Source organism: Tamandua tetradactyla, chromosome 6, assembly GCF_023851605.1.
Source record: "Tamandua tetradactyla isolate mTamTet1 chromosome 6, mTamTet1.pri, whole genome shotgun sequence".
NCBI classification, from domain to species: domain Eukaryota; kingdom Metazoa; phylum Chordata; class Mammalia; order Pilosa; family Myrmecophagidae; genus Tamandua; species Tamandua tetradactyla.
In genome coordinates, this window is record NC_135332.1 from 24,879,941 (window position 1) to 24,902,220 (window position 22,280).

The 22,280-nt window shown below is 38.6% G+C and overlaps 1 protein-coding gene across 6 annotated transcripts in view; it reads left to right on the forward strand.

The window, feature by feature from the left end:
• STAT3 (signal transducer and activator of transcription 3) overlaps positions 1-22,280 on the forward strand; it is a 65,695-nt gene that overhangs the window by 40,622 nt on the left and 2,793 nt on the right. For 3 of the 6 annotated variants that reach the window (XM_077164351.1, XM_077164349.1, XM_077164350.1), the window contains 19 exons: positions 3,744-3,839; positions 3,999-4,080; positions 4,271-4,365; positions 4,538-4,689; positions 5,917-6,075; positions 6,204-6,296; positions 7,065-7,124; positions 12,520-12,549; positions 12,649-12,742; positions 12,849-12,896; positions 15,599-15,682; positions 16,211-16,309; positions 16,451-16,586; positions 17,358-17,410; positions 17,589-17,683; positions 17,810-17,949; positions 18,446-18,658; positions 21,717-21,759; positions 22,044-22,156. In XM_077164351.1, the coding sequence (XP_077020466.1) occupies positions 3,744-3,839; positions 3,999-4,080; positions 4,271-4,365; positions 4,538-4,689; positions 5,917-6,075; positions 6,204-6,296; positions 7,065-7,124; positions 12,520-12,549; positions 12,649-12,742; positions 12,849-12,896; positions 15,599-15,682; positions 16,211-16,309; positions 16,451-16,586; positions 17,358-17,410; positions 17,589-17,683; positions 17,810-17,949; positions 18,446-18,658; positions 21,717-21,759; positions 22,044-22,156 (1,885 nt within the window). The remainder of the gene's footprint in view (positions 1-3,743; positions 3,840-3,998; positions 4,081-4,270; positions 4,366-4,537; positions 4,690-5,916; positions 6,076-6,203; positions 6,297-7,064; positions 7,125-12,519; positions 12,550-12,648; positions 12,743-12,848; positions 12,897-15,598; positions 15,683-16,210; positions 16,310-16,450; positions 16,587-17,357; positions 17,411-17,588; positions 17,684-17,809; positions 17,950-18,445; positions 18,659-21,716; positions 21,760-22,043; positions 22,157-22,280) is intronic. The other 3 variants (XM_077164353.1, XM_077164352.1, XM_077164354.1) reach the window with 3 other exon arrangements.

Genomic DNA, 22,280 nt, shown 5'->3' on the forward strand with positions numbered 1-22,280 from the left:
CATTTATCTTACTAATTAAAAGCTATTACCAACAGAAATACAGTGAATATTTAATATTCATTAAATATAAAAATATTTTTTTTTAAAAAAAGGAAACAAGAATATAAATATTAGAAAGCGAAAGATAAAACCATCATTACTTACAGAGAGGTAGGTCTTCCTAGAAAATCCAAGAGAAACAGAAAAAATTTTAGAACTACCAAGAGTTCAGAAAGGTAATTCTGTACAAGACAAATATTTTTAGAATCAGTTTTCCTGCATAATAGCAGCAATAACTTTAGAAGATATAATGGAACGAAATATCTGATTCATAGTGGTAAAAACAAATGTATACAATATGTGTATGTTACTGATACATATGAGAAAAAATTCTGGAAGGCTATTTACCAAATCATTAAAATAGTTGGTTATAGGAGACTTTTTTTCTTTCTCTAAGGGGTTTTAATTTCTTGTATTATCCTATAGTGAGGGAAATTTTTTCTTTTTAAAGACAGTATAGCAGGGACAAAGAAGAAAACATCTTTTTGGGTTTCAAGACTGTATGACGCTGGTATGAGGATAAACTTAAAGGTCGATGGAGAAGAATAGAGTCCAGAAAAGACATTTTATACCCAGTTTCCCAAGCTAGAAATCCTGTCGTCTTTGACTTAATCCTCATCGAATCCTCATGACTCTGTATCTACAGTCTCTAAAATCAATCTCTACAGCTCAGTGGCTCAGTTTAGACCCCCGTTGTGGATATATCTTTACCTCTAGAAAAGTCGGGGAGTCAGGAAAGGCATCGAGGGAAAGGAGGTGGTGTTTGAATCGAGGCTTATGGTTGGGTGCATGTGCATCATGTAGATGTTAAGGAGGGTGTTCAGGCAGAAAGAACATGTTCAAAGACAGGGCAACTAAATGCATGCATTCTTGGAGAAGTGCACAAAGTTCAGCACCTGGCTGAGAAGCAGAAGATAGTTGGGGGTCACATCACGAGGATCTTTTTCAGTTAGTCATGCCTAGAAACTAGGCTTTGGAGGAGCAGTTTTTCTATCACAAAGGCCCTGGGCCACGCTGCCTGTGTTTGAACCCCAGCTCTTTCACTTGCTGCGTAACCTTGGGCAAACTATTTACTCTCTCTGTTACTCCAACCATAATACTACCTACTTGATTGGATTAAATTACTTCATATATGTCAGGGGCACAGAATGAATGCAAACATAGATGCTAAATAAAGGTTGCTTGCTTTCTGCTGCTGCTATCATCATCACCGTCATCATCATCATAATCTTATCAGTACTTTAGGAAATGTAGACTCACTGAAGAATTTTAAGCAGGAAACTAATATGCTCACAGGGAAGTTGGTAAAGAGCCACTTGCCCATGCATTGATAGAGTTTTCTGTTGGGGAGAACCTTTATATTTCATGATGTGCCATAAGATAAAAATATTTAAGTCAATTTAGATAGGAACTTGAACTTAACCGTGGAAGACAGGAAAGCCAAAGGTCAAGGATGTTTTCGGTTATATGGAGCCTACTACAGCCCACAGCCTAAAATAGCCTGCCATTTACTTTTGTAAATAAAGTTTTATTGGAACATAGCCACATTCATTCATTTGTGTATTGTCCATGGCTGTTTTCAATCTTCAGTAGCAGGGTTAAGTTGTGACAGAGAATATGTGGTCCTCAAAACGTAAAACGTTTAGTATCTGGCTCCTACAGAAAGTTTGCCAACCCCAGTATAGAGTTTCAAGTTGGATATTTGAGACCTCAACCCAAGTTTCATTGTTACTTTCTCTTTTCAGCATCTGATATATTCTTAAGTGTTTACTATGGGTAAAGCAGTAGGAGATAGAAAGACGAGTAGATGTGATCCTTGCTACCCAGGGACTCTCAGTCTTGTTGGAATTATTGGTACACAGGCACTCAAAGTGAGAACAACTCAGAGGAGTATGTGAGTAATTTTGCCTAGGGAAGCTGAATACAATTTCACAGGAGAGCAAACATTTGATCTGAGTTTGAAGTTGAGTGAGTTCAGGTTTGCTTGTGCAGAAGAGCACAGGCTAAGGGAATAGCATATAGGGAAGTAAAGTTTGAAAATATGCTGTATGTGGGGAAGAGTGGGTGGTTTGGGATGACCAAAGCATAGAGAGAGAATGTTTAAATTGTTATCAGATTAGGTGAAACATCTTTCTATTCCAGGCTGGGAAATGTATCTCTGGAAGCAGTGGGGAGCCAATAAGGTTTTTAATTAAGACATTGTAGGTGGGTTTCTGTGGATGATAATCACATCTCTTTTTCTCCTTTAAGTTCTGTGCCAGTTGATAGATGTGAGAGTTAAGTACACATTAAAATATCAGCTGTACTGTTGGAAAAGCTAGACTGGAAATGCTGGCTTGGGCTAATAACCATAGAGACTTTGTAATACCTGCCCCTTGGATTAGGCTTTGGGATAGAGACATTGGGTCTATAGAGCAGCACTTTCCCAGCCATCCATATGGAGATTCAGAGACCACAGACTATTATAACCTACTGAACACAGAAAGATGGCTTTCTAAAAACCAGGCTCTAGCTCCTGCTCCAGATATACTCCCAAGAAGGCAGGAGTGGGAGGAGGGAAACACCAGCTCTTCAGAGATGCCTTCTAGGAGGGCCTGATATATATGTGTGTAGAATTCTCATACCAATCTTAGCAGTCAGATGGATCACTCTTATGGGGAAGGTGAGTAGGATTGAAGCTCACCTTCTCAAAACTAAGTTTGTGTGCTGTGGGCTTAGATAGGGACCACGGGAAATGGGGAAAATGTTTCCTCTAAAATTGACATGTTTCATACCTCTTTTGGAGATCCTGGTAGCAAGGTAGAGAATAGACTGGAAGTGACACAGATTAGAGGCAAAGATTTATCCGCAGTTGGGGCCTGAACTGAGTCAATGATCTACAGAGATCAGTTTTAGAGATTGAAGAGTATAGAGTCCTGAGAATTTGATCAGGGTAAAGTCAAAGATGACTGAGAATTTCTAGTCTGGGAAACTGGGTATAAAATGTGTTTTCTGGACTTCATTCTTTCCCATTGACCTTTAAATTTATCCTGATACCAGCACCATACAGTCTTGATTACTGCAGCTTTTGCATGGTCTCTTTTATCAGAGATACCCCATAAGTTTTCTTTGACAGAAGTCATCACCTTAAAATTTTATGTGTAATTTGACCATATCAAGGTACTCCCCCTACTGAGATAATAGTATCTTTTGCTGTGGAATTTCATCTGTGGGACAGGATGGTTTTTTATTACCCCACAGAAATGTTTGGGCACCATGTTTAATTAGGTGTCCAGTATCTGCTGTCATACATTGTTCTGGTGTTGAATTTTTGATATGCTTACCTAGCACATCAAATGGCAACTTTTTGAAGGTGGGGATCATGTCTTAGTTCAACATGTGGTCCCTTAGTGCATTACATAGTCTGCGTAGAGGGGGGTTGTAATACAACTAAAGATGAGAAGCCAACAACCAAGGGAAAATTACATAATGGCTTCCCTGGCACAACAACTGGCAGCACCTGAAGTGAATCTGAAGCTTACCAGCATCAACCTGCCTGCCAATTATAATACCTGGCCTTGCTGCTTCTGTTTTTCTTTCCCTCCTGATGGCAGCAGTATCTCACAGCAAACAGAAAGGGTAGGTGGGGTAGGATGGAGAGTGAACTGGGGTACTTTTCTCCCCATGTTTCATGCATTCATGTGTGTGTTGACTTTTTTTGGTAGCAAGGGGGCCAGGCCAACCACCCCACAGCTGCTGTGGTGACAGAGAAGCAGCAGATGCTGGAGCAACACCTACAGGATGTTCGGAAGAGAGTACAGGTGTAGTAAAGCAAGGAAACTTTTCTTGGGAATATTGTGTGGGGGTCCTGCATGTGCTTTTTTAAAGTTTTGGATTCATTTTAATTCTTCTCAAAAATTTTTTTTCCCCAGGGAAATCTTTTCTACTTCTGTCATTTTTTTTTTGTTTGTTTTAAACAGGATCTAGAACAGAAAATGAAAGTGGTAGAGAATCTCCAGGATGACTTTGATTTCAACTATAAAACCCTTAAGAGTCAAGGAGGCAAGTGAATATTAGAGACATTAAAATCTTTGGTAGAAAGTGAGTTTTCATTACATGAATTTAAGGACTTGTATGTCTTGACTCTGTGTTCACACTTAAGAGGGGCCAGAGGCTACTGGTGTTTAAGGGAGTCTAGTTATTAAGGATAGGAGTATTTCCAGAGCTCAAGAAGTTTTTCCTTCTTCTACAGACATGCAAGATCTGAATGGAAACAACCAGTCAGTGACGCGGCAGAAGATGCAGCAGCTAGAACAGATGCTTACAGCACTGGATCAGATGCGAAGGGTAAGAGTATTGCAGACTTCCCCTGTAGGTCACACTCACCTGTGGGACAACAGCATCTCATGGCAGAACTTGGCTGGTTTCTCATAAGTTCCTTCTTTGGAATTGACTGAAGAATGTGGTTAGAGATATTCTGAGGAAAATGTTTTCTGACCTTGTTTTGGTTTCCAATTAGAGCATCGTGAGTGAGTTGGCAGGGCTTTTGTCTGCAATGGAGTATGTGCAGAAAACTCTCACAGATGAAGAGCTGGCTGACTGGAAGAGGAGGCAACAGATTGCTTGCATTGGAGGCCCTCCAAACATTTGCCTAGATCGTCTAGAAAACTGGTAAAAGACCAACAGAGAAGCTTTTTCTTTCCTTCTAGGAAGTAGAGCTAAGATGTGATGACTGCAGACCAAAAGAATTGGTACTATACCTCTACATTTAGTCCAAGAATTCAAGCTTTTAGTTTATTTGAACACATTTAAAAAAAATTTTTTTAATACCAAAAAATACCAAGCAAATGCAAACATTCATAATTTTTGATCATTCCTTTCTACGTATATAATCAGTAATTCACAATATCTTCGCATATTGCATATTCGTCATCATGATCATTTTTTGGAACATTTGCATCTATTCAGAAAAACAAATAAAAAGAAAACAGAAAAAAATTTATACATATCATAGCCCCCACCCCTTTCCCTCACTGATCACCAGCATTTCAGTCTAATTTTATTTTAACATTTGTTCCCCCTATTATTCATCTTTATTCCATATGTTTTACTCGTCTGTTGATAAGGTAGATAAAAGGAGCATGAGACACAAGATTTTCACAATCACACAGTCACATTGTGAAAGCTGTATCATTATACAATCATCTTCAAGAAACATGGCTACTGGAACACAGCTCTACATTTTCAGGCAGTTCCCTCCAGCCTCTCCATTACATCTTGACTAACAAGGTGATATCTATTTAATGCGTAAGAATAACCCCCAGGATAACCTCTCGACTCTGTTTGTAATCTCTCAGTCATTGACACTTATTTTGTCTCATTTCACTCTTCCCCCTTTTGGTTGAGAAGGTTTTCTCTATCCCCTGACGCTGAGTCTCACCTCATTCTAGGGTTTTTCTCGATCCCTTGATGCTGAGTCTCAGCTCATTCTAGGATTTCTGTTCCACGTTGCCATTAAGGTCCACACCCCTGGAAGTCATGTCCCACATAGACGGTGAGGGTGGTGAGTTTGCTTGTTGTGTTGGCTGGAGAGAGAGGCCACATGTGAGCAACAAAAGAGGTTCTCTTGGGGGTGACTCTTAGGCCTAATTTTAAGTAGCTAAGCTGCCATCTTGGCACCCACACCAGTATATAACTTTTGACACTTTTTCCTCTCTGCCTAGCCCTCTCTTTGAAATTTGAGATTTTAGGAAGGACTATAAAAAAGGTAAAATAAATCCTTGTTTCTTATGTTCGAGTACTGTTGAGTGGTATTTATATCTATAGTATTCACTTCCTCTTTTCTAACTCACCTGCATACACTCTCTTACATAACTGGTAACTTTGTTTTATTGGCAGGATAACATCATTAGCAGAATCTCAACTTCAGACCCGCCAACAAATAAAGAAACTAGAGGAGCTGCAGCAGAAAGTTTCCTACAAAGGGGACCCCATTGTACAGCACCGGCCAATGCTGGAGGAGAGAATTGTGGAGCTGTTTAGAAACTTAATGAAAAGGTCATTTAGAATCCTTTGCCCTTTCCCTCATCCAGAAAATAAAGTAAAATTCCATTCTTAAATGCAAGATTGGCTCACTTCAGAGGAGCAATAGTCTGTGAGCTGCTGTCCCTCTCTTTCTGTTTCAGTGCCTTTGTGGTAGAGCGGCAGCCCTGCATGCCCATGCATCCTGACCGGCCCCTAGTCATCAAGACTGGTGTCCAGTTCACTACCAAAGTCAGGTGGGCAATGACATATACTCGTTTGGTAAATATTTTGTTCAGGAACACTTTCAGGATAAAAATGGAGTTAGTGGCCAGGGTTTTTCTTCCCAAGCATCATAGGCAGTAATGTGGGTATCGAATTCATTGACATAAGAACATTTGATTCTGATATCAAAAGCCAGGGACCAGTAATCCCTTTGAGGCTATCTGGGCATGTTTCTATGATTCCAGATCTAGCATCTTAAGCTGCTTCTTCTACTCTCCAAATGGGGCAAAATGCTGTCTGTTCTTTGAGCCTACTTTTCCCTGAGGATTTTAAGGGAAAGAGTAAGGTTTAATAATAGAGAAGCTAAGGATCACTTGGCAGTGGGCAGTGGACCTGAGGGGTGAAATGTTACTTTCATCTCAAGTCAGAATAAGTATGTTGTAGTTTTGTGTGATGCTGGGTTTCAGGTTTGATAGAACGAATATGATTTGTGGAGCATGTATTCCCATAAGATTTCTCATGAAATGGCTTTTATTATCCATCTATGAATCTCTAACAGGTTTGTCCCAGGTCTTAGCTCTCAGGCATTTTTTTGGTACCTTTTGCCCAAAGAGGCGATGCTCAATTGAAGATTAATGATGGCATTAGGTAGAGAAAGAATTTGTGATTGCGATTTATTCACCTGTTAGAAATGAAGAGTTAGGAATTTTACATTTCTTCAACTAGAAGTTGCTGACTTTTTAAAACTGGATGTATTTTTTTTCCTTTGCTCAGAAACTTTTTTCTCTTTTTTTGAAAAGGTTGTTGGTCAAATTCCCTGAGTTAAATTATCAGCTTAAAATTAAAGTATGCATTGACAAGTAAGTACTCCTACTCTTAGTTCTCTCTCTTTTTTTTCCTTAATGAGGGATAGCAAAAATGAGCCTTTGAATGATGTTATTTGAATTTTAGAGACTTTATCTCCTTCACAGATCTTCATTTTGTGACCAAAGGTTTTCAGTGCATCATCACTTACGTGCCTGAACAAAACCCCAAGCTAGTGATGCAGATATGAGTTGAGATTGCTACTATGACCTTTAGTCCTTCTTTTTCTTTATTTAATTTTTCACTTGCAAATGTAATTGGTGCACAATATAAAACTGAAAAGATGTATGATTTAAAAAAAATTGGTTTACACTTCACCATTCTTCTTTAGAGTTTTCTTTTTTTTTAAACCTGGTTTTCTTAATGAATATGGATGCTTTTTGCCACCTTTCATAGATTGAGTTTTCCAGGTTAGAGCTTTAGGAGCCATTTCTTTTCTCCAAGGCATGGTGCTTACAGTTTTAAACTGCTCCCATGTACTCCCATTTGGCCCGTGGTTATGACTTTGTAATCATTCTAGTCATGCTTTCAATTAGTTATCAGTATAGTCAGGACTTATTTAATGCATACTCTCATAAAACTTATTTTTCCATAAAGTTATAACTTATTTTAAGGTTAACTATGTATTATAATTACAAAATACATAGTAAGATATAGTGTGTATATATATATATATATTTAGCAGGTATCCTTTCTCCTTTGTAGTAGCATTTTCATTTGGAATTTATCCTAAGGAAGTAGTTTGACCGTTTTGCAAAATTACGTATTTAAGGATGTTCACATAGCATTGTTTTTAATACCAAATATGATGATAAAAATGGAAAAAGATAAATTATGCTACAGCCATATGATGAAATATTATGTAGCCATTTAAAATGATGATATGTATATTTATTAGCATTTACGAATATTTTGTGGTATTTACTACATTGGAAAAAGCAAGTTATAACTTGTTTTGATCTATTCTATTAAAAATGAAAACATAGATTATATTCATATGTACATAATCATAGGAAAGAGACTAGTAGCCTGTGTACCAAGATACTAACATTGGTTATCTCTGGGAGTGAGATTATAGGGATAAAGGGTATGTTTGTTCTGTGTAATTTTAAAGTTCCTTTTTTATGATAAGCATATATTAATTTTAAGATCGAAATTTATAATATAGGTTAACTTTTATTTAGTTGAAGAATCTACAAAAACAAAATAAACCTAAGGAAAGTGGGAAGAAGAAATTTGTAAAGATCCAAATGTAAATGAAGTATAAATCACAAAAATGGTGTTTCTCCTACTTTTAATTATAAAACGTTAAAAAATAAAACTGGTACCAAAACCTAAACCATACAACAGTGTTCAAAAGGTCCCAGCCAGAAATGTGGGAAGAAAGATAAACAATTATGTTCTGCAAAGTTATAATTTTATATTAAGAAAAACCTAAGAGAATCAATTGAAAAATGGGTTGACATTATGAATGAATTTGGAAAGGTAACTTAATATAAGATAAGTAAATGAAAATCAATTCTTTTTCTTATACACTAAGAAAAAACCAAAAAGTATTTTTTTAAAAGGCCTTATTTGCAACTGCAATGAAAGGTTTAAAACTAGCAGTAAGAGACCTAAGAACAGTGCAAAATCTAAGTACAGAATACTATAAAATGTTCAGCAGCGTGAAAGAAGGTGAATAAAAGGAGAGGCTGACCATGTTCTAAAATTGAAACTTAGTGTTGAAAGATGTCAGTTCTCCTCAAATTAACCTGTAAATTTAATGCAATACCAGGCAAGATTGGTGTCTTGTTCTTTTATTTATTCACTTTTATTTGAAACTTGGTGAGATTCTAAAGTTAATCCTAAAGAATAAATATATATGAATAATGAAAAGAATTTTTAAAAGAAAGATATTTCTTTTTTCTCCACCAGGCAGCAAAATATTTTATAAAGCTATACTAACTAAAACAGTATGACCTGGAGCAAGAATAGTCATATAGTCAGTGGAATCCCATAGAAAGTCCAGAAAGAAATCTGTATATGTATGGAACTTAGTGTATGATAAAGGTGTTGCTTTCAGTGAGTGAGGAAAGGGATAATTATATAATAAAAAACTGAAATAAATATCCATTTAGGTAAAAATTAAGGTTAAATATGTATCATGACAGATACAGAAATAAATTCCGTATAATACAAAAGTACTAAAAAGAAATGTAGGAAAATATTTTATAACCTTGAAATAGAAAAGCAAAAGCATAAGCCTTCCAAAGAAGCTACTAAAAGAAAAGAATAATATATCTGAATGTAAACATTTTAAATTTCTATATGTCAGAAGATACCAACTAAGTTGAAAAACAAGCTAGGAGAAATAATTGCAATAGGTTAACAAAGAGTTAATTCCCCTAGCATACAAAATCACCTAAAGATAAAGCCTTAAACGAAAATGGTCAAATAATATGAACAGAGAATTTAAAGGAAAAATAACAATGGCAAATAAACATACAAAAAACATGTTTATCATAGAAATGCAAATTAAATAAACAATGCCAGTGCTGTAATCTATAAAATTGTTGAAAATGACAAAGGTTGATAATACCCAGTTTTAAAAAATTGTGAAGGAGCTAACTATTCTCAAATTCTTTGTGAGAGTGCCATTTTGTAGTGCCATTTGACAACATTTATTAAAATTTTAAATGCACATACACTTTGAAAAGATTAGAAGAGAAACCGTATCCTTATCTTTGGTGAGATAATTATTTATCTGCAAATTTCTATGAGAATGAGGTGGAAAATTATTATTAATGGAAGAAGGGAGTTGAGAAAGGTGGTAAGTTTAAAAAATAAAGGTGAAAAAATTATATATTTACATAAACCACTTAGAAATTATAATAGAAAAAGTGATCTCACAATAAGCAACAAACGTAGAAATAGATTGTGATAAACTTAGAAATATTTCGGATCTATTTGAAGAAAACTGAACTTTTAGTGAGGGTGAGTATTTTAAAAAGTGGTCTGGTAAACCATATTTCGGGATTGCATACTTATTTATCTTGTAAGAATTTTGAGTCTTCCCAGTTGATGCAGCACCAATCAAAATATAAATAGGAGTTTTTTAATTCTACAAAATGCTTTTCAAGTTATATAAGAGATGAAAAAAATGAGCAAAGCTAGTGAATTTTTAAATAAAAACAAAAATAGTAAGGGTTGGTGTGGGAAACTGCTTTGTCAGTTATTAAAATTTATATAAAATTTTTCATAAAATTTTAATTGCTAAAATAGTGTGTTACTAGAGCAGGAATAAAATGGTTGCTCATTGAAACAAAATCGGAAGTCCAGAAGTAGATCTCAAATTTATAAGATATTCATATCTGTTAAAAATAATATCTTAGGGTGGGCAGTGGTGACTCAGAGTTCTTGCCTGCCATACCAGAGACCCCAGTTTGCTTCCTGCCCATGTAAAAAAAAAAAACAAATCCCAAATCAGTGAAGAAAAGATTATTCAGAAAGTGGTTTTGGGGATTTGAGTGGGAAGCTTTTAATGTCCATCAGAATAAACTCCAAATGTATTTACACATTTAAAACAAAAATATTTTAAAACATAGGTGAACATATAATGTAATGGTGATAAAGTGGCAAAATAGTGCAACAACTATAGAAAATGGTTTTTTAGTTTCTTAACGAAGTTAAATGTGCACCTAGCCTATGACACAGCTGTTTCACCTCTATGGCTTACCCATAAGATATGAAAGAATATGGGCAGTGCGATGGTGGCTCAGTGGGAGAATTCTCACCTGCCATACCAGAGACCTAGGTTCGATTCCCAGTACCTGCCCATGTTAAAAAAAAAATTTAGAAGACATGAAAGAATATATCCACACAAAGAATTGTACTTGGGTGTCTACTAATAGGTGGGTGTCCATTAACAGATGAGTAGACAGACAATGGAATACTACTCATCAATAAAACGGAATGGACTGTTGATACATGTGACACATGGATGGTTCTCAAAATAATTGTCATGCATGAACGAATCTAGATTTAAAAAAGGTACTTTGTTTCCATTTATATCAAATTCTAGAAATGTAAATGAGTCTATATAACAGAAAACAGATCAGCGGTTACCTGTGGACAGGGTTGGGGTGGGATAGGCTTTGGGATTGGGGATAAATTACAAATGGGTGATTACCTAAGGTGATGGATATGTTCATTATCTTGGCTATGCTGATGGTTTCATAGGTGTGTATATTATATATACATGTATTAAACCTCATCAAACTGTACCTTTTAAATGTGTATAGTTTAGTATTTGTTAGTTATATCTTCAAGCTGTAATACAAAAAAAAAAGGATGTACAAAATATATATATAGAGAGGGGGAGACATGAGGGAGGACTTACTGATAATGAGGACTGTTCTGTTCTAAAATGTGGTATATGGAAAACAGCTTCTGAATGTCTTAAAGTTCAATCAATTTTCATCTGTAAACCTACCAAGAATGCACTATTTTTAAAAATTGAGCTATTAATTCTAAAAGCATATGTAAATATATAGCAGAGGAGAAGGGCTTTTTAAAACATCTTTCTAAATAGTACAAAAGGAAAAACAAATGTGACTATATAAAAACTATATATTAAAAAAAAGAGTTAAAAGACAGTGGGAAATCTGGGGGAAATATTTTCAGCTCTATTGAATAGGATGCTCTGAGTTGTGGGTAACAGAAAACCCAGTATGGCTTAAATAATAAGGAAATTTACAACCCAGAGTAACTGGAAATGCACAGTTAGGACAAGTTCCCCAAGGTGAGGTCAGTGACTCATTGATGACATCAGGGATCCAGGATCTTTTGTTTGTCTTCTCTGCCATCATTAGTATCACTTGCATTTTAAAATTCCCCTCTGGGCTGGAACATGGGTGCTTAGAGCAGTTAAGGGTAAATGCTTCCTTGCTTATGTTCACTAAAGTTAGGTAACATAAATGCAGCCTGGAATATAATTCCTTCCCTTCAGTCTGATTGAGACACTGTAGGTCATGTCCTTACCCCGGACTGTTGTGCTGTGGGCATGCTGTGTTCTCATGGACTTAAATTGTCAGGATCCTCTGGGGCTGGGGCTGGGGGGACGCTTGGGCAGAATCATGGTTCAGTTAGGGAAAGGGGCAGTAGATGTTGGGTAGATAACCAGTGATGTCCACCACATAAGCGTGTATAAGGTTGTTATATTTCACATTTAAAGTGTAATTGAATAGTTTAAAGAAGTTTCTAGGAGCACAGTACTTTTCCCATCAGACTTTATAACAGGTAGTCAAAATAGGCTTTTTCCCCTTCTCTTTATGTTGTACAGTTCTGACAACAGGCTTTTTTAAGAAACACAGAATCTGTTTTATTAACAACAGTTTATGTTCTTAACAGAGACTCTGGGGATGTTGCAGCTCTTAGAGGGTAAGTTCAGCCCAGGGTCTTCCTTCTATTCTGTTTAATCTAACTTTATCAACTGGCCACTCAGTAACCATTGGGGTTGGTTTTTCTCCTGTGATTCAGATCCCGGAAATTTAACATCCTGGGCACTAACACGAAAGTGATGAACATGGAAGAGTCCAACAATGGCAGCCTCTCTGCAGAATTCAAACATTTGGTATGTGGGAGAAGCCTGGTCTCCCTTGTCATAAAGGGAATCTGCAGTGTGAGTGGTAAGAGGGGAAAGCCATATGTGACAGAGGTGCTTTTTATTTTTCTTATAGACCCTAAGAGAGCAAAGATGTGGAAATGGAGGTCGAGCCAATTGTGATGTAAGTTTTGGTGGGGATGAAAGACACCTGGGAGGGAGCAGACAACCGTGGCTCAGTGGCAGATTTCTCACCTGCCATGCCAGAGACCTGGGTTTGATTCCCGGTGCCTGCCCATGCAAAACAAACAAACAAACAACAAACACACAAAAATCACCTGGGAGGATTTACTTTGAGGGAGAGAGAAGAGTGAGGCTTCTTTTTGCCAGAATTAGAGACATCAACCTGCTTTTTCAGCTGTAGTCATTCAGATAAGTCACCATGGGTGACATGATCAGAAGTCATGTTCTTTGGCTCAGAGCATGTCCTTGACTGTCCCAGGAGTTAACTCATTACTAAGGAAAGTCCCTTGCTGGGTAGTTATCCACACCCATTTGGTAGAAAAGAAGCTTCCCACCTTGCCTGGGGTTTTCCAAATTCCCCTTCTAACTTCTGCTAACCTCTTTAATAAAGGGTGTTAAAGTAACAAATCTGAGTTAAACATTTTTCTCCCCTATTACTCATTTTTATTCCATATGTTTTACTTATCTGTTGATAACCTTGTGTCTGATGCTCCTTTTAACTACCTTTTCACAATCACACAGTCACATTGTGAAAGCTGTATCATTATACAATCATCTTCAAGAAAAATGGCTACTGGAACACAGCTCTACATTTTCAGGCAGTTCCCTCCAGCCTCTCCATTACATCTTGACTAACAAGGTGATATCTATTTAATGCATAAGAATAACCTCCAGGATAACCTCTCGACTCTGTTTGGAATCTCTCAGCCATTGACACTTATTTTGTCTCATTTCACTCTTCCCTCTTTTGGTCGAGAAGGTTTTCTCTATCCCCTGATGCTGAGTCTCAGCTCATTTTAGGGGGTTTCTCAATCCCTTGATGCTGAGTCTCAGCTCATTCCAGGATATCTGTCCCACGTTACCAGGAAGATCCACACCCCTGGAAGTCATGTCCCACATAGACAGGGGAAGGGTGGTGAGTTTGCTTGTTGTGTTGACTGGAGAGAGGCCACATGTGAGCAACAAAAGAGGTTCTCTTGGGGGTGACTCTTAGGCCTAATTTTAAGTAGGCTTGGCCTATCCTTTGTGGGGTTAAGTTTCATATGAACAAACCCCAAGATTGGGGGCTCAGCCTGTAGCTTTGATTGTCCACCCTGCTTGTGAGAATATCAGGAATTCAACCTGGGGAAGTTGAATTTTCCCCCTTTCTCACCATTCCCTGAAGGGGACTTTGCAAATTCTTTAATTAAACATTTTTTTAAAAGCAGAACAAAACCTCGTTTCTTCTCTGCCTCCCATTGGTTTACCTTGTTGAATTATTTGTGAGTAAGAGAATGAATCACTATCTGTGAACTTAAAAGTAAGAAGGAAAGAGGGATCACAGAGTGCAGGCATTTTGGTCAGGGAAAACCTTTTTTTTTATTAGGTAAATGTGACCAAAAACTAGCTTTCAGTCTTTAAAAAAGAAATTTGACACCTTGTTCTTGTTTCTGATGTTTACATTCTACCCCTGGATAGAAATTGTCTTCTCTAAATTGCAGAAGATCTTTGTTTAAAAAAAAAAAAAGAATGGAATTAGAACAATGTAATTCTTTAAAGAGAGAGGTAGTTTCTATGCAGTGAGATGGAAAAATGCGTGTGGTATATTTGTTTAGAAAAAGTGAGATGCAAAATAATTTGAGTAATATGTTAGTATTTTTATTTAAAAGATATACTGCAAACTGTTTTATATGTATTTATATATGCAGTAAAAGCTTCTGGAGGTATATAAAACTAGACAGTGCTTACATCTCAGTGCTGCTATAGGTATTTGAGTCTATACTATCTTGTATTATTTACATTTTAAATTGAATATATATTACTTTTGTAATTGGAAAAAAGTATTTAAAAAATGAATTGAAATTCTGTTTCTGAGAATCAATTGGTAACTTTTGTTCAAAATAAGGTTGCTATACTGCTGGTCAGAGTTGCTTTGGAAAACAAGTTGGCATTATAAAAATAAAAATATATACCCTAAATGGGTTATGAAGCCTACAACCCAGCGGTGCCAGTCTCAGGATTCTGTAGTAGAGAAATCTTTGAACACGTATTTATCAGTACACATTTACAGAATGTTCACTGCAGCCTAAATACAACCCCAGTTAATACCCATCAACACTAGATTGGATAAATGACTTGTGCTGTAGTTGTACGATGGAATACTCTACAGCTATGAAACTGACTAAATGGTGGATATAAATAACCACATGGATGCATTTCATATCAAGTGAAAAATAAGAGGAGAATACTTGGAGTATACCACATGTGTGAAGTTCACAAAGATCCCAAACTAAACATTATATACCTTGTTCAGAGATACAAATGTGGTTAGAAAAACAGAAAACAAAAAACAACCTACAACTAACTATAAAGAAAAGGTAGGAAATGGTAGACTCAGAAGACACACTAGTGGTGAGTTCTGAGGGAGGAGGGAAGGGGATGGGACTGGGAGAGTAAAAGATCAGGTTGAGGAGCATTACATGGGAGAGTCTAGTGTCAGCAAGAACTGTGCTCAGAGTTGTTTCCCTAGTGGATTTTCTGTGGCAGCCTGGTAGATCACCCTTGTTGCTGTAGGGAGGCCATGGCATGTCAAGTTCCTCAGCTGCACCTGGTAGTACCAAATACCATTCTCTGAGGAAGAGAATATCCTTCTCCTTTTCTTAGGCCTCCCTAATTGTGACTGAGGAGCTGCACCTGATCACCTTTGAGACAGAAGTTTATCACCAGGGCCTCAAGATTGACCTGGAGGTGAGTTCTGCCGCAGAATTGATTAGGATTGCCAATGTTTAAAAAATAGATATATATTCAGCTTTCAGCAAATGTGAATGAAAATCTGTATTTAAAAATTAATTATAGGTGATTTTTATAAAGTTTCAGCAAAATAGTCTTTAAATAGCTAATTCTTTTAATATAGAGAAAATCATGGAATTTAAATTTTCTTTTCCCAACTTTCTTGATCTTTAAATTTAAGCTATGCCTGAAAAAGCAAGAGTAGTCTTTGATTCCTGGTATCTCTCTGGTTAATTAGAATATATAGCTTTGTCATCTAAGTTTTATAAATGGGGAATCTGAGCAAGTTAGATTTTACAAATGAATGGTTATGGTCAGACTGCAGCCCAAGTCCCACCGGTTCTGCTGGGCTTCTTTCTGTGCTGGGTGGAGAACTGACCCAGTTACACTCCTCTCCTGTAATTCCCCACGTGAGGTAGGGGTGAAAAGATTTTTGAAACTGAGGATCCCTCAGCCTCCCTAACTCTTTCTCTACTAACTCCTCAGACCCACTCCTTACCGGTCGTGGTGATCTCCAACATTTGCCAGATGCCCAATGCTTGGGCTTCAATCCTGTGGTATAACATGCTGACCAACAACCCCAAGGTTAGTTCCCTGTCCTCTTGAAAACCGTATTCTCTTTTGACTTCTTGTGGCTTGGTGGATGTTGAGGGTACTTAGTGCAGGTCATTAAGCACTGCCCTTTCATCTAAATTAGCAAATATGTTGTTTTTTGTTTTTTAATAGAACGTGAACTTTTTCACCAAGCCCCCAATTGGAACCTGGGATCAAGTGGCTGAGGTGCTGAGCTGGCAGTTCTCCTCCACTACAAAGCGAGGGCTGAGCATTGAGCAGCTGACTACATTGGCAGAGAAGCTCTTGGGTCAGCATTTTACCTCTTCTTCCTCCTGTCCTTCTCAGAAAACGGATCTGCCCAGGAGCTATTCACTCAGGAAATGTTTACTGAGCACCTACCTTGAGCAAGGCACTGTGCTAATGCCAGAAAATATATCCTCCATTTTGGAGTAGGGAACCAGGATTAAAAGGAAGTTCGCATCCTGGTAACTCTTTTTGTGAGTTGGGAGACAGATTTTTTTTCTCCTGGTGGCTGTCCCCCCCTCACCTTTTGAGGGTACTACTTCATCTAGCCTTAGGGAGATATTTTAAGTGTCTGTTAGAAAGCAAAGCTAAAGGTTCCACCTTCCCTGTCTGTTTCTTCAATAAATGTTAGGCTTGTTTTTTTACCTTTTCCCCTGGAAAAAATTCTAGAAGAATATTTTATGTGCTACCTGGATTATAGGTAGCTATGTCCTGTGCTCCTGGAAATACATCCCTCTAATGTCAGGTATCAGCTTCAGGTGGTCTGAAGACCACCACCTGAGGCTGGGAAGAGCAGGGGGACTTGGGAACTTGATGAATTCTCTATCACCTCTCCTGGGCAAAACATCAACTTGAGTGGGTCCAGATGCTGGGGTTGGGAGTAAATGTATGTGTGCGTGTGTACATGCATGCATGGACAGTGGTAGCAACCTTCAAATACATGAAAACCAGTGGTTTCATGGCCCAGTGTGGAACAAATATGTATGTAATGTTCTGTTTTGAGAAAAAAGGTCTTGATTCAAAGCTGAAAATTATACTATTTTTTTTCCTTCAGGACCTGGTGTGAACTATTCAGGGTGTCAGATAACATGGGCCAAATTCTGCAAAGTAAGCAATCCTGTTAAATCCTTGTTGCTGTCTCTTGGGAGTGGGAGAGGGAGGGAGTGCCCACCTTGTGGTTACCATGAGGAACGCTGGGTCTGAATGCCCTGAATTCTCAGCCCAGCCGCCAGTAGAAAAGGCTGGGTGGTAGTACACCTGGTTTTCCCATTACTATTTTCTCCAGGAAAACATGGCTGGCAAAGGCTTCTCCTTCTGGGTCTGGCTGGACAATATCATTGACCTTGTGAAAAAGTATATCTTGGCCCTTTGGAATGAGGGGTAAGTTTAAAGGCATCTGTCTGGCAGAGAGTGCACAGGTGTAGCCATGTCATCGTGCTCTCTCAGAAGGCCAGTGGCAAGGTCTACCCTCATCACCCAAGCGTTGTTGTCTTCCTCTGGCTCCAGGTACATTATGGGCTTCATCAGTAAGGAGAGGGAGCGGGCCATCTTGAGCACCAAGCCTCCAGGCACCTTCCTACTAAGATTCAGTGAAAGCAGCAAAGAAGGAGGCGTCACCTTCACGTGGGTGGAGAAAGACATCAGCGGTAAGCTTGGTCCTCACCTGCCCCACCTGGTGGCCATTGTTACTGCTGCTAGTTTCAGGCACGTACTGCCCCCTAGTGAGCAGGCGCTCCTGCTCTCAGACTTATAAAATGGGTTTAGGTAACTTCTTGTATATCCAAATTTCTTCCAGCTGAAAGATTTGTTTGCCAATTTTATTTTGCTTGCTCCAGTGGCTGATACTTACCTAGAAATTTTCCATTTTAATTTTATTCCTTGTCCCCCTTTTTTTACCAGCTCAGTTTATATATCTTAGGCAAGTACTTTTTCAAGTTTATTTATTGCCTGTGATCCAACTGGATTGCCTCTCCAAAAGCCAGCCTAATATTTCCATAGTGCCAGGCCACTGGGGAGGATATTTGAAATCTCAAGCTCTGTGTTGGCATAAGACCCTTCAAGGAAAGGTTAAAGAGATAATGTTTCCACTGAGATTATCTAGTCAAAGGTGCCATTATCTTCCCTTCCCTTATCCCATGACAGGTAAGACCCAGATCCAGTCTGTAGAACCATATACCAAGCAGCAGCTAAACAACATGTCATTTGCTGAAATCATCATGGGCTATAAGATCATGGATGCCACCAACATCCTGGTGTCTCCGCTGGTCTATCTCTACCCTGACATTCCTAAGGAGGAGGCGTTTGGAAAGTATTGTCGGCCAGAGAGCCAGGAGCACCCTGAAGCTGACCCAGGTAGTCGTTGATTTTCCACATTTCAAGAATTCAATTCAGGGGAAAAGTAGGAAATTACAAGATCCTTGGAGGACAGACAGGTAATGTCTGTATAACTTGGGAGCGGTCTTTATTCCTCTCTATGGGAAAAAACTTTGTGTAGTGAGTGCTTTGGGGGGTGACTGATAGGATTAAGGAGGGAAGAATCAGAGTCACCAGATCCTGCACCATAAGGAGCATATCAGTCTAAAGAGGACAACAGCATCCGCTGCCCATAAAACATACCTAAACGCTGTGAAGAGAAAGTGAGGACAGGATTCTTTAGTAACAGGATGCCCAGAAGCATAGCGCCTCTTGCGTAACAGATGCTAGAAGGTTTGAGACTCATACCTCAGTCTAGCATGTTTCCTTTTCCCCATTGCTGAACAATGTAAACACTGTCAAGAGGAATGAATGAAGGCTTTTTGGAAGAAATGACTGTTAGCAGTATTGGAACATAGCTTAACAGCCGAGTAGAAGAGAGTAGTGTTTGAAGGGAAGACAATAACTGGTGGGGAGGCCCGTAATTGGTATTTAAAATGTACAGCTACTAAGACAAAGATGTTTTGTAGTGTGCAGGAGCATATGTGTTTGTGTGGATTATATAAAGATTATTTTACTTTAAACCTGAAATTTCTAGCACTGTCATCAGCATGGAGGGGTCGGAGCCCCCAGTCCATTCCTATTCAGAGTTTGCTGCTTTGACTCACTGGGTTCTCTGTCCAGATCCGGATAAAGGAGCCAATGATTTTTCATTGTTTGTTTTCATTTAACTTGTCCTTATTATAGAGCTCTAACAGTGGGCTCTTTAAAAAAAGATCCTTTGAGTTTAACTTCCCTACCCAAGTTGTTTTTTTAAAAAACTGTTTTTGTACAAGTGAGACATACACACATGCACACATACACACACACACCAACTTCCCACTTCTTCATAAGAAATCCTGAGAAATTTCTTGGGGTGGGAAAGAATGGGGCTTGAAAAAGAGGATTTAAGCTAATGGACAGTTGGCTTTCCTTTTTTCCTTTGTTTTGGTATTGAGTTTTGTTCATAATGTAGAAGAATTTAACTCTCACTTCCTGTCTGCTACTTATCTCTCTCTCCACGTTGTGCTTCAGTTGGGAGATCTGTTTATCAGCTCCTGACACACTATTCTTTGTTCCTTCTGCAGAGAACATTTAAGTCCAAGTGCTGGTCCTTGGACTAATTTCACTTTCGAGATCCAACCTCCTAATCTGAGATGACATCCTCCATTACCATAACCCTGGCCTACTGTGACCGGGAGGGCAGGTCCTTTCCTGCCTGGAGACGTCAGTGCTTCCTTAGGGGCAGGACACTAATCACGAGAAAAAGATTAAATACTTGAACAATTTGCGTGTTAGTGTAAGGAGTGTGTGCTGAGGGGCTTATTGTGAGTGTGGAGGTGGGTCAGGGTATATTCACAGGGGTGGGCAAGGTATTTGTGGGGACCCTATATTAAAATGGGAGGTATACCAAAAAAAAAAAGTGTACCATTAAAAGCTCAAGAAAAAAATGAAAATAAAATGGGAGGCCCTAGGGAGAAGGATCTGTGACTGTTTCCTTCCTACTACTATGGCATTGTTTATAAGAGTCTTTTTTAGAGATAGATTATCTTCCCAGTTTTCATAGCTCTTCTCCTTGCTTCTGTATTGGAAGCTCATACAGTATGAGCTTCCAATACAGAGAACATTTGCAAGTGGCTCATAACCACTTGCAAATTAGATAAATTACATTTACAACCTTGTATGGAGTCACACATAAATCAACTTCTAGTCTTGATTCTCTCTTGCTTGTACGGTTCCATCTCAGGCTGAAGTTATTTTTTTCAGTTACCTTGATCACTGAAAATGAAATGCTTTTCTCTCTAGAGTGTCAGCTCCCTTCAGATCTGAGCTAAAATGGTTGGGTTATAAGACACCAGAATCCTGCCTCAGTAGCTCCTTTGAATTTTACACTGCATTAATCTTTATTTCTTGGCCAAAAATAAACTCAGGTGGCATTCTTAGAGCCCCTTTACAGTTCTTTTCTCAGAATGTCATTGTACTTTCTGATCCCTCAGTTTCTCTCTAAGCCCTAAGCTTTATAACTATGCTTCTCTGGGCCCACCCCACCCCACACTCTGCCTCCTCAGTGATTGTTCACCCGAATAACCCAGATTTCATGCCTATGTCTCCAAGGCTCCTTGACCTCTGGGTGTGAGTGTTTAACAACTAAAATTCATTTATTCCAAATTAACAACTAAAATTCATTTATTCCAATTCTCATATCTCTAACTAAAGAGCGTGAATTATAAATGACAGAGATCATAGATAATCACATCTTCCACCCCACTCCACCCCCTCTTACTTTATGCACAAGAGAGAAAGTGCCTTGCGCCAGGTCTCCTGTCTTCATTCCTGAGATAATTGTACTGCATGACAAAGACATGTTCCTAGCATGTTGAAGCCACTTTTTCTTTGATATACTTTCCAATTGGGAGGTTGTAATAGTGGCAGATTGTTGCTATTAGGAATAGAAGGTATAACTCGGCATTGAAACCACAGACATTAGCAGTCTCTGTCTTCTTTTCAAGGTTCTTCGATGTTGATATGTGAGCTTGATGCCATGCAAAGACTGTATAGGCTGGGTTCCTGCATGCAGAGAAGTTATCTCAGAGATACAACCAGGCCAGAATAGAATCCTTCAGACCACACATAGACAGTTAAACGGTTACATAATCTAGGGAAATAATGAACACAAGGTTGACCTTAGTCTAGGCTCCAGTGGGACAAGGGGATACCCACAAGTCTTTTCTGTTCAGGAAGGCTTTGTGGAAGGAATTGAATTTTAAAAGCTGTGGGTGCCTGGGACATCCAGTATTCTACAGTGAGGGATGGATGATAGTAAAGGGGAGGTGGGGGTCTCAAAAAATCTCTGCTTAAGGATATAGTGAATTTCGAGTTGGCCACATGAGACAGATAGCCTTCTTCTGCCTGTCCTCAGAGAAGAGTCACAATCAGTAAGCCCCTGTTTTCTTCTTTCCAGGTGCTGCCCCATACCTGAAGACCAAGTTTATCTGTGTGACACCGTAAGTAGTTTCCCTTCCCATTTTGCCTTCATTTCTAATGTCCTCAGTTATCCTTCTTGGAATAGAACACTGGGTGAGAGTTATCTTGTGATGGGGTGGAAGTCCCTGGGCTATGTTTAGTATTCAGAGTGCCCTTGTGTGTTTAAAAAGCTTGAGCTTTTATTTTTCTGTTGGATACCAGAGTTTGATGGCTTGTGTGTGTGTGTTCTGTTCTTTTTTTTTTTTTTCCATTGTGTCTTGTCAACCCGGCCCTTTCCCCTCCTGCTGCTCCCCATTTCCTACAGAACGACCTGCAGCAATACCATTGACCTGCCGATGTCCCCCCGCACTTTAGATTCATTGATGCAGTTTGGAAATAATGGTGAAGGTGCTGAACCCTCAGCAGGAGGGCAGTTTGGTGAGTATTTGGTTAACAGACTTTGTCCCTGTGAGGGACATCAGTCCCTCTGTGTGCAGCTCACTTGTGCAGAGCTGAGAGGTGGGCACACAAGTTAGCAGGAGGAGGCTCTAGAGCTGCACTT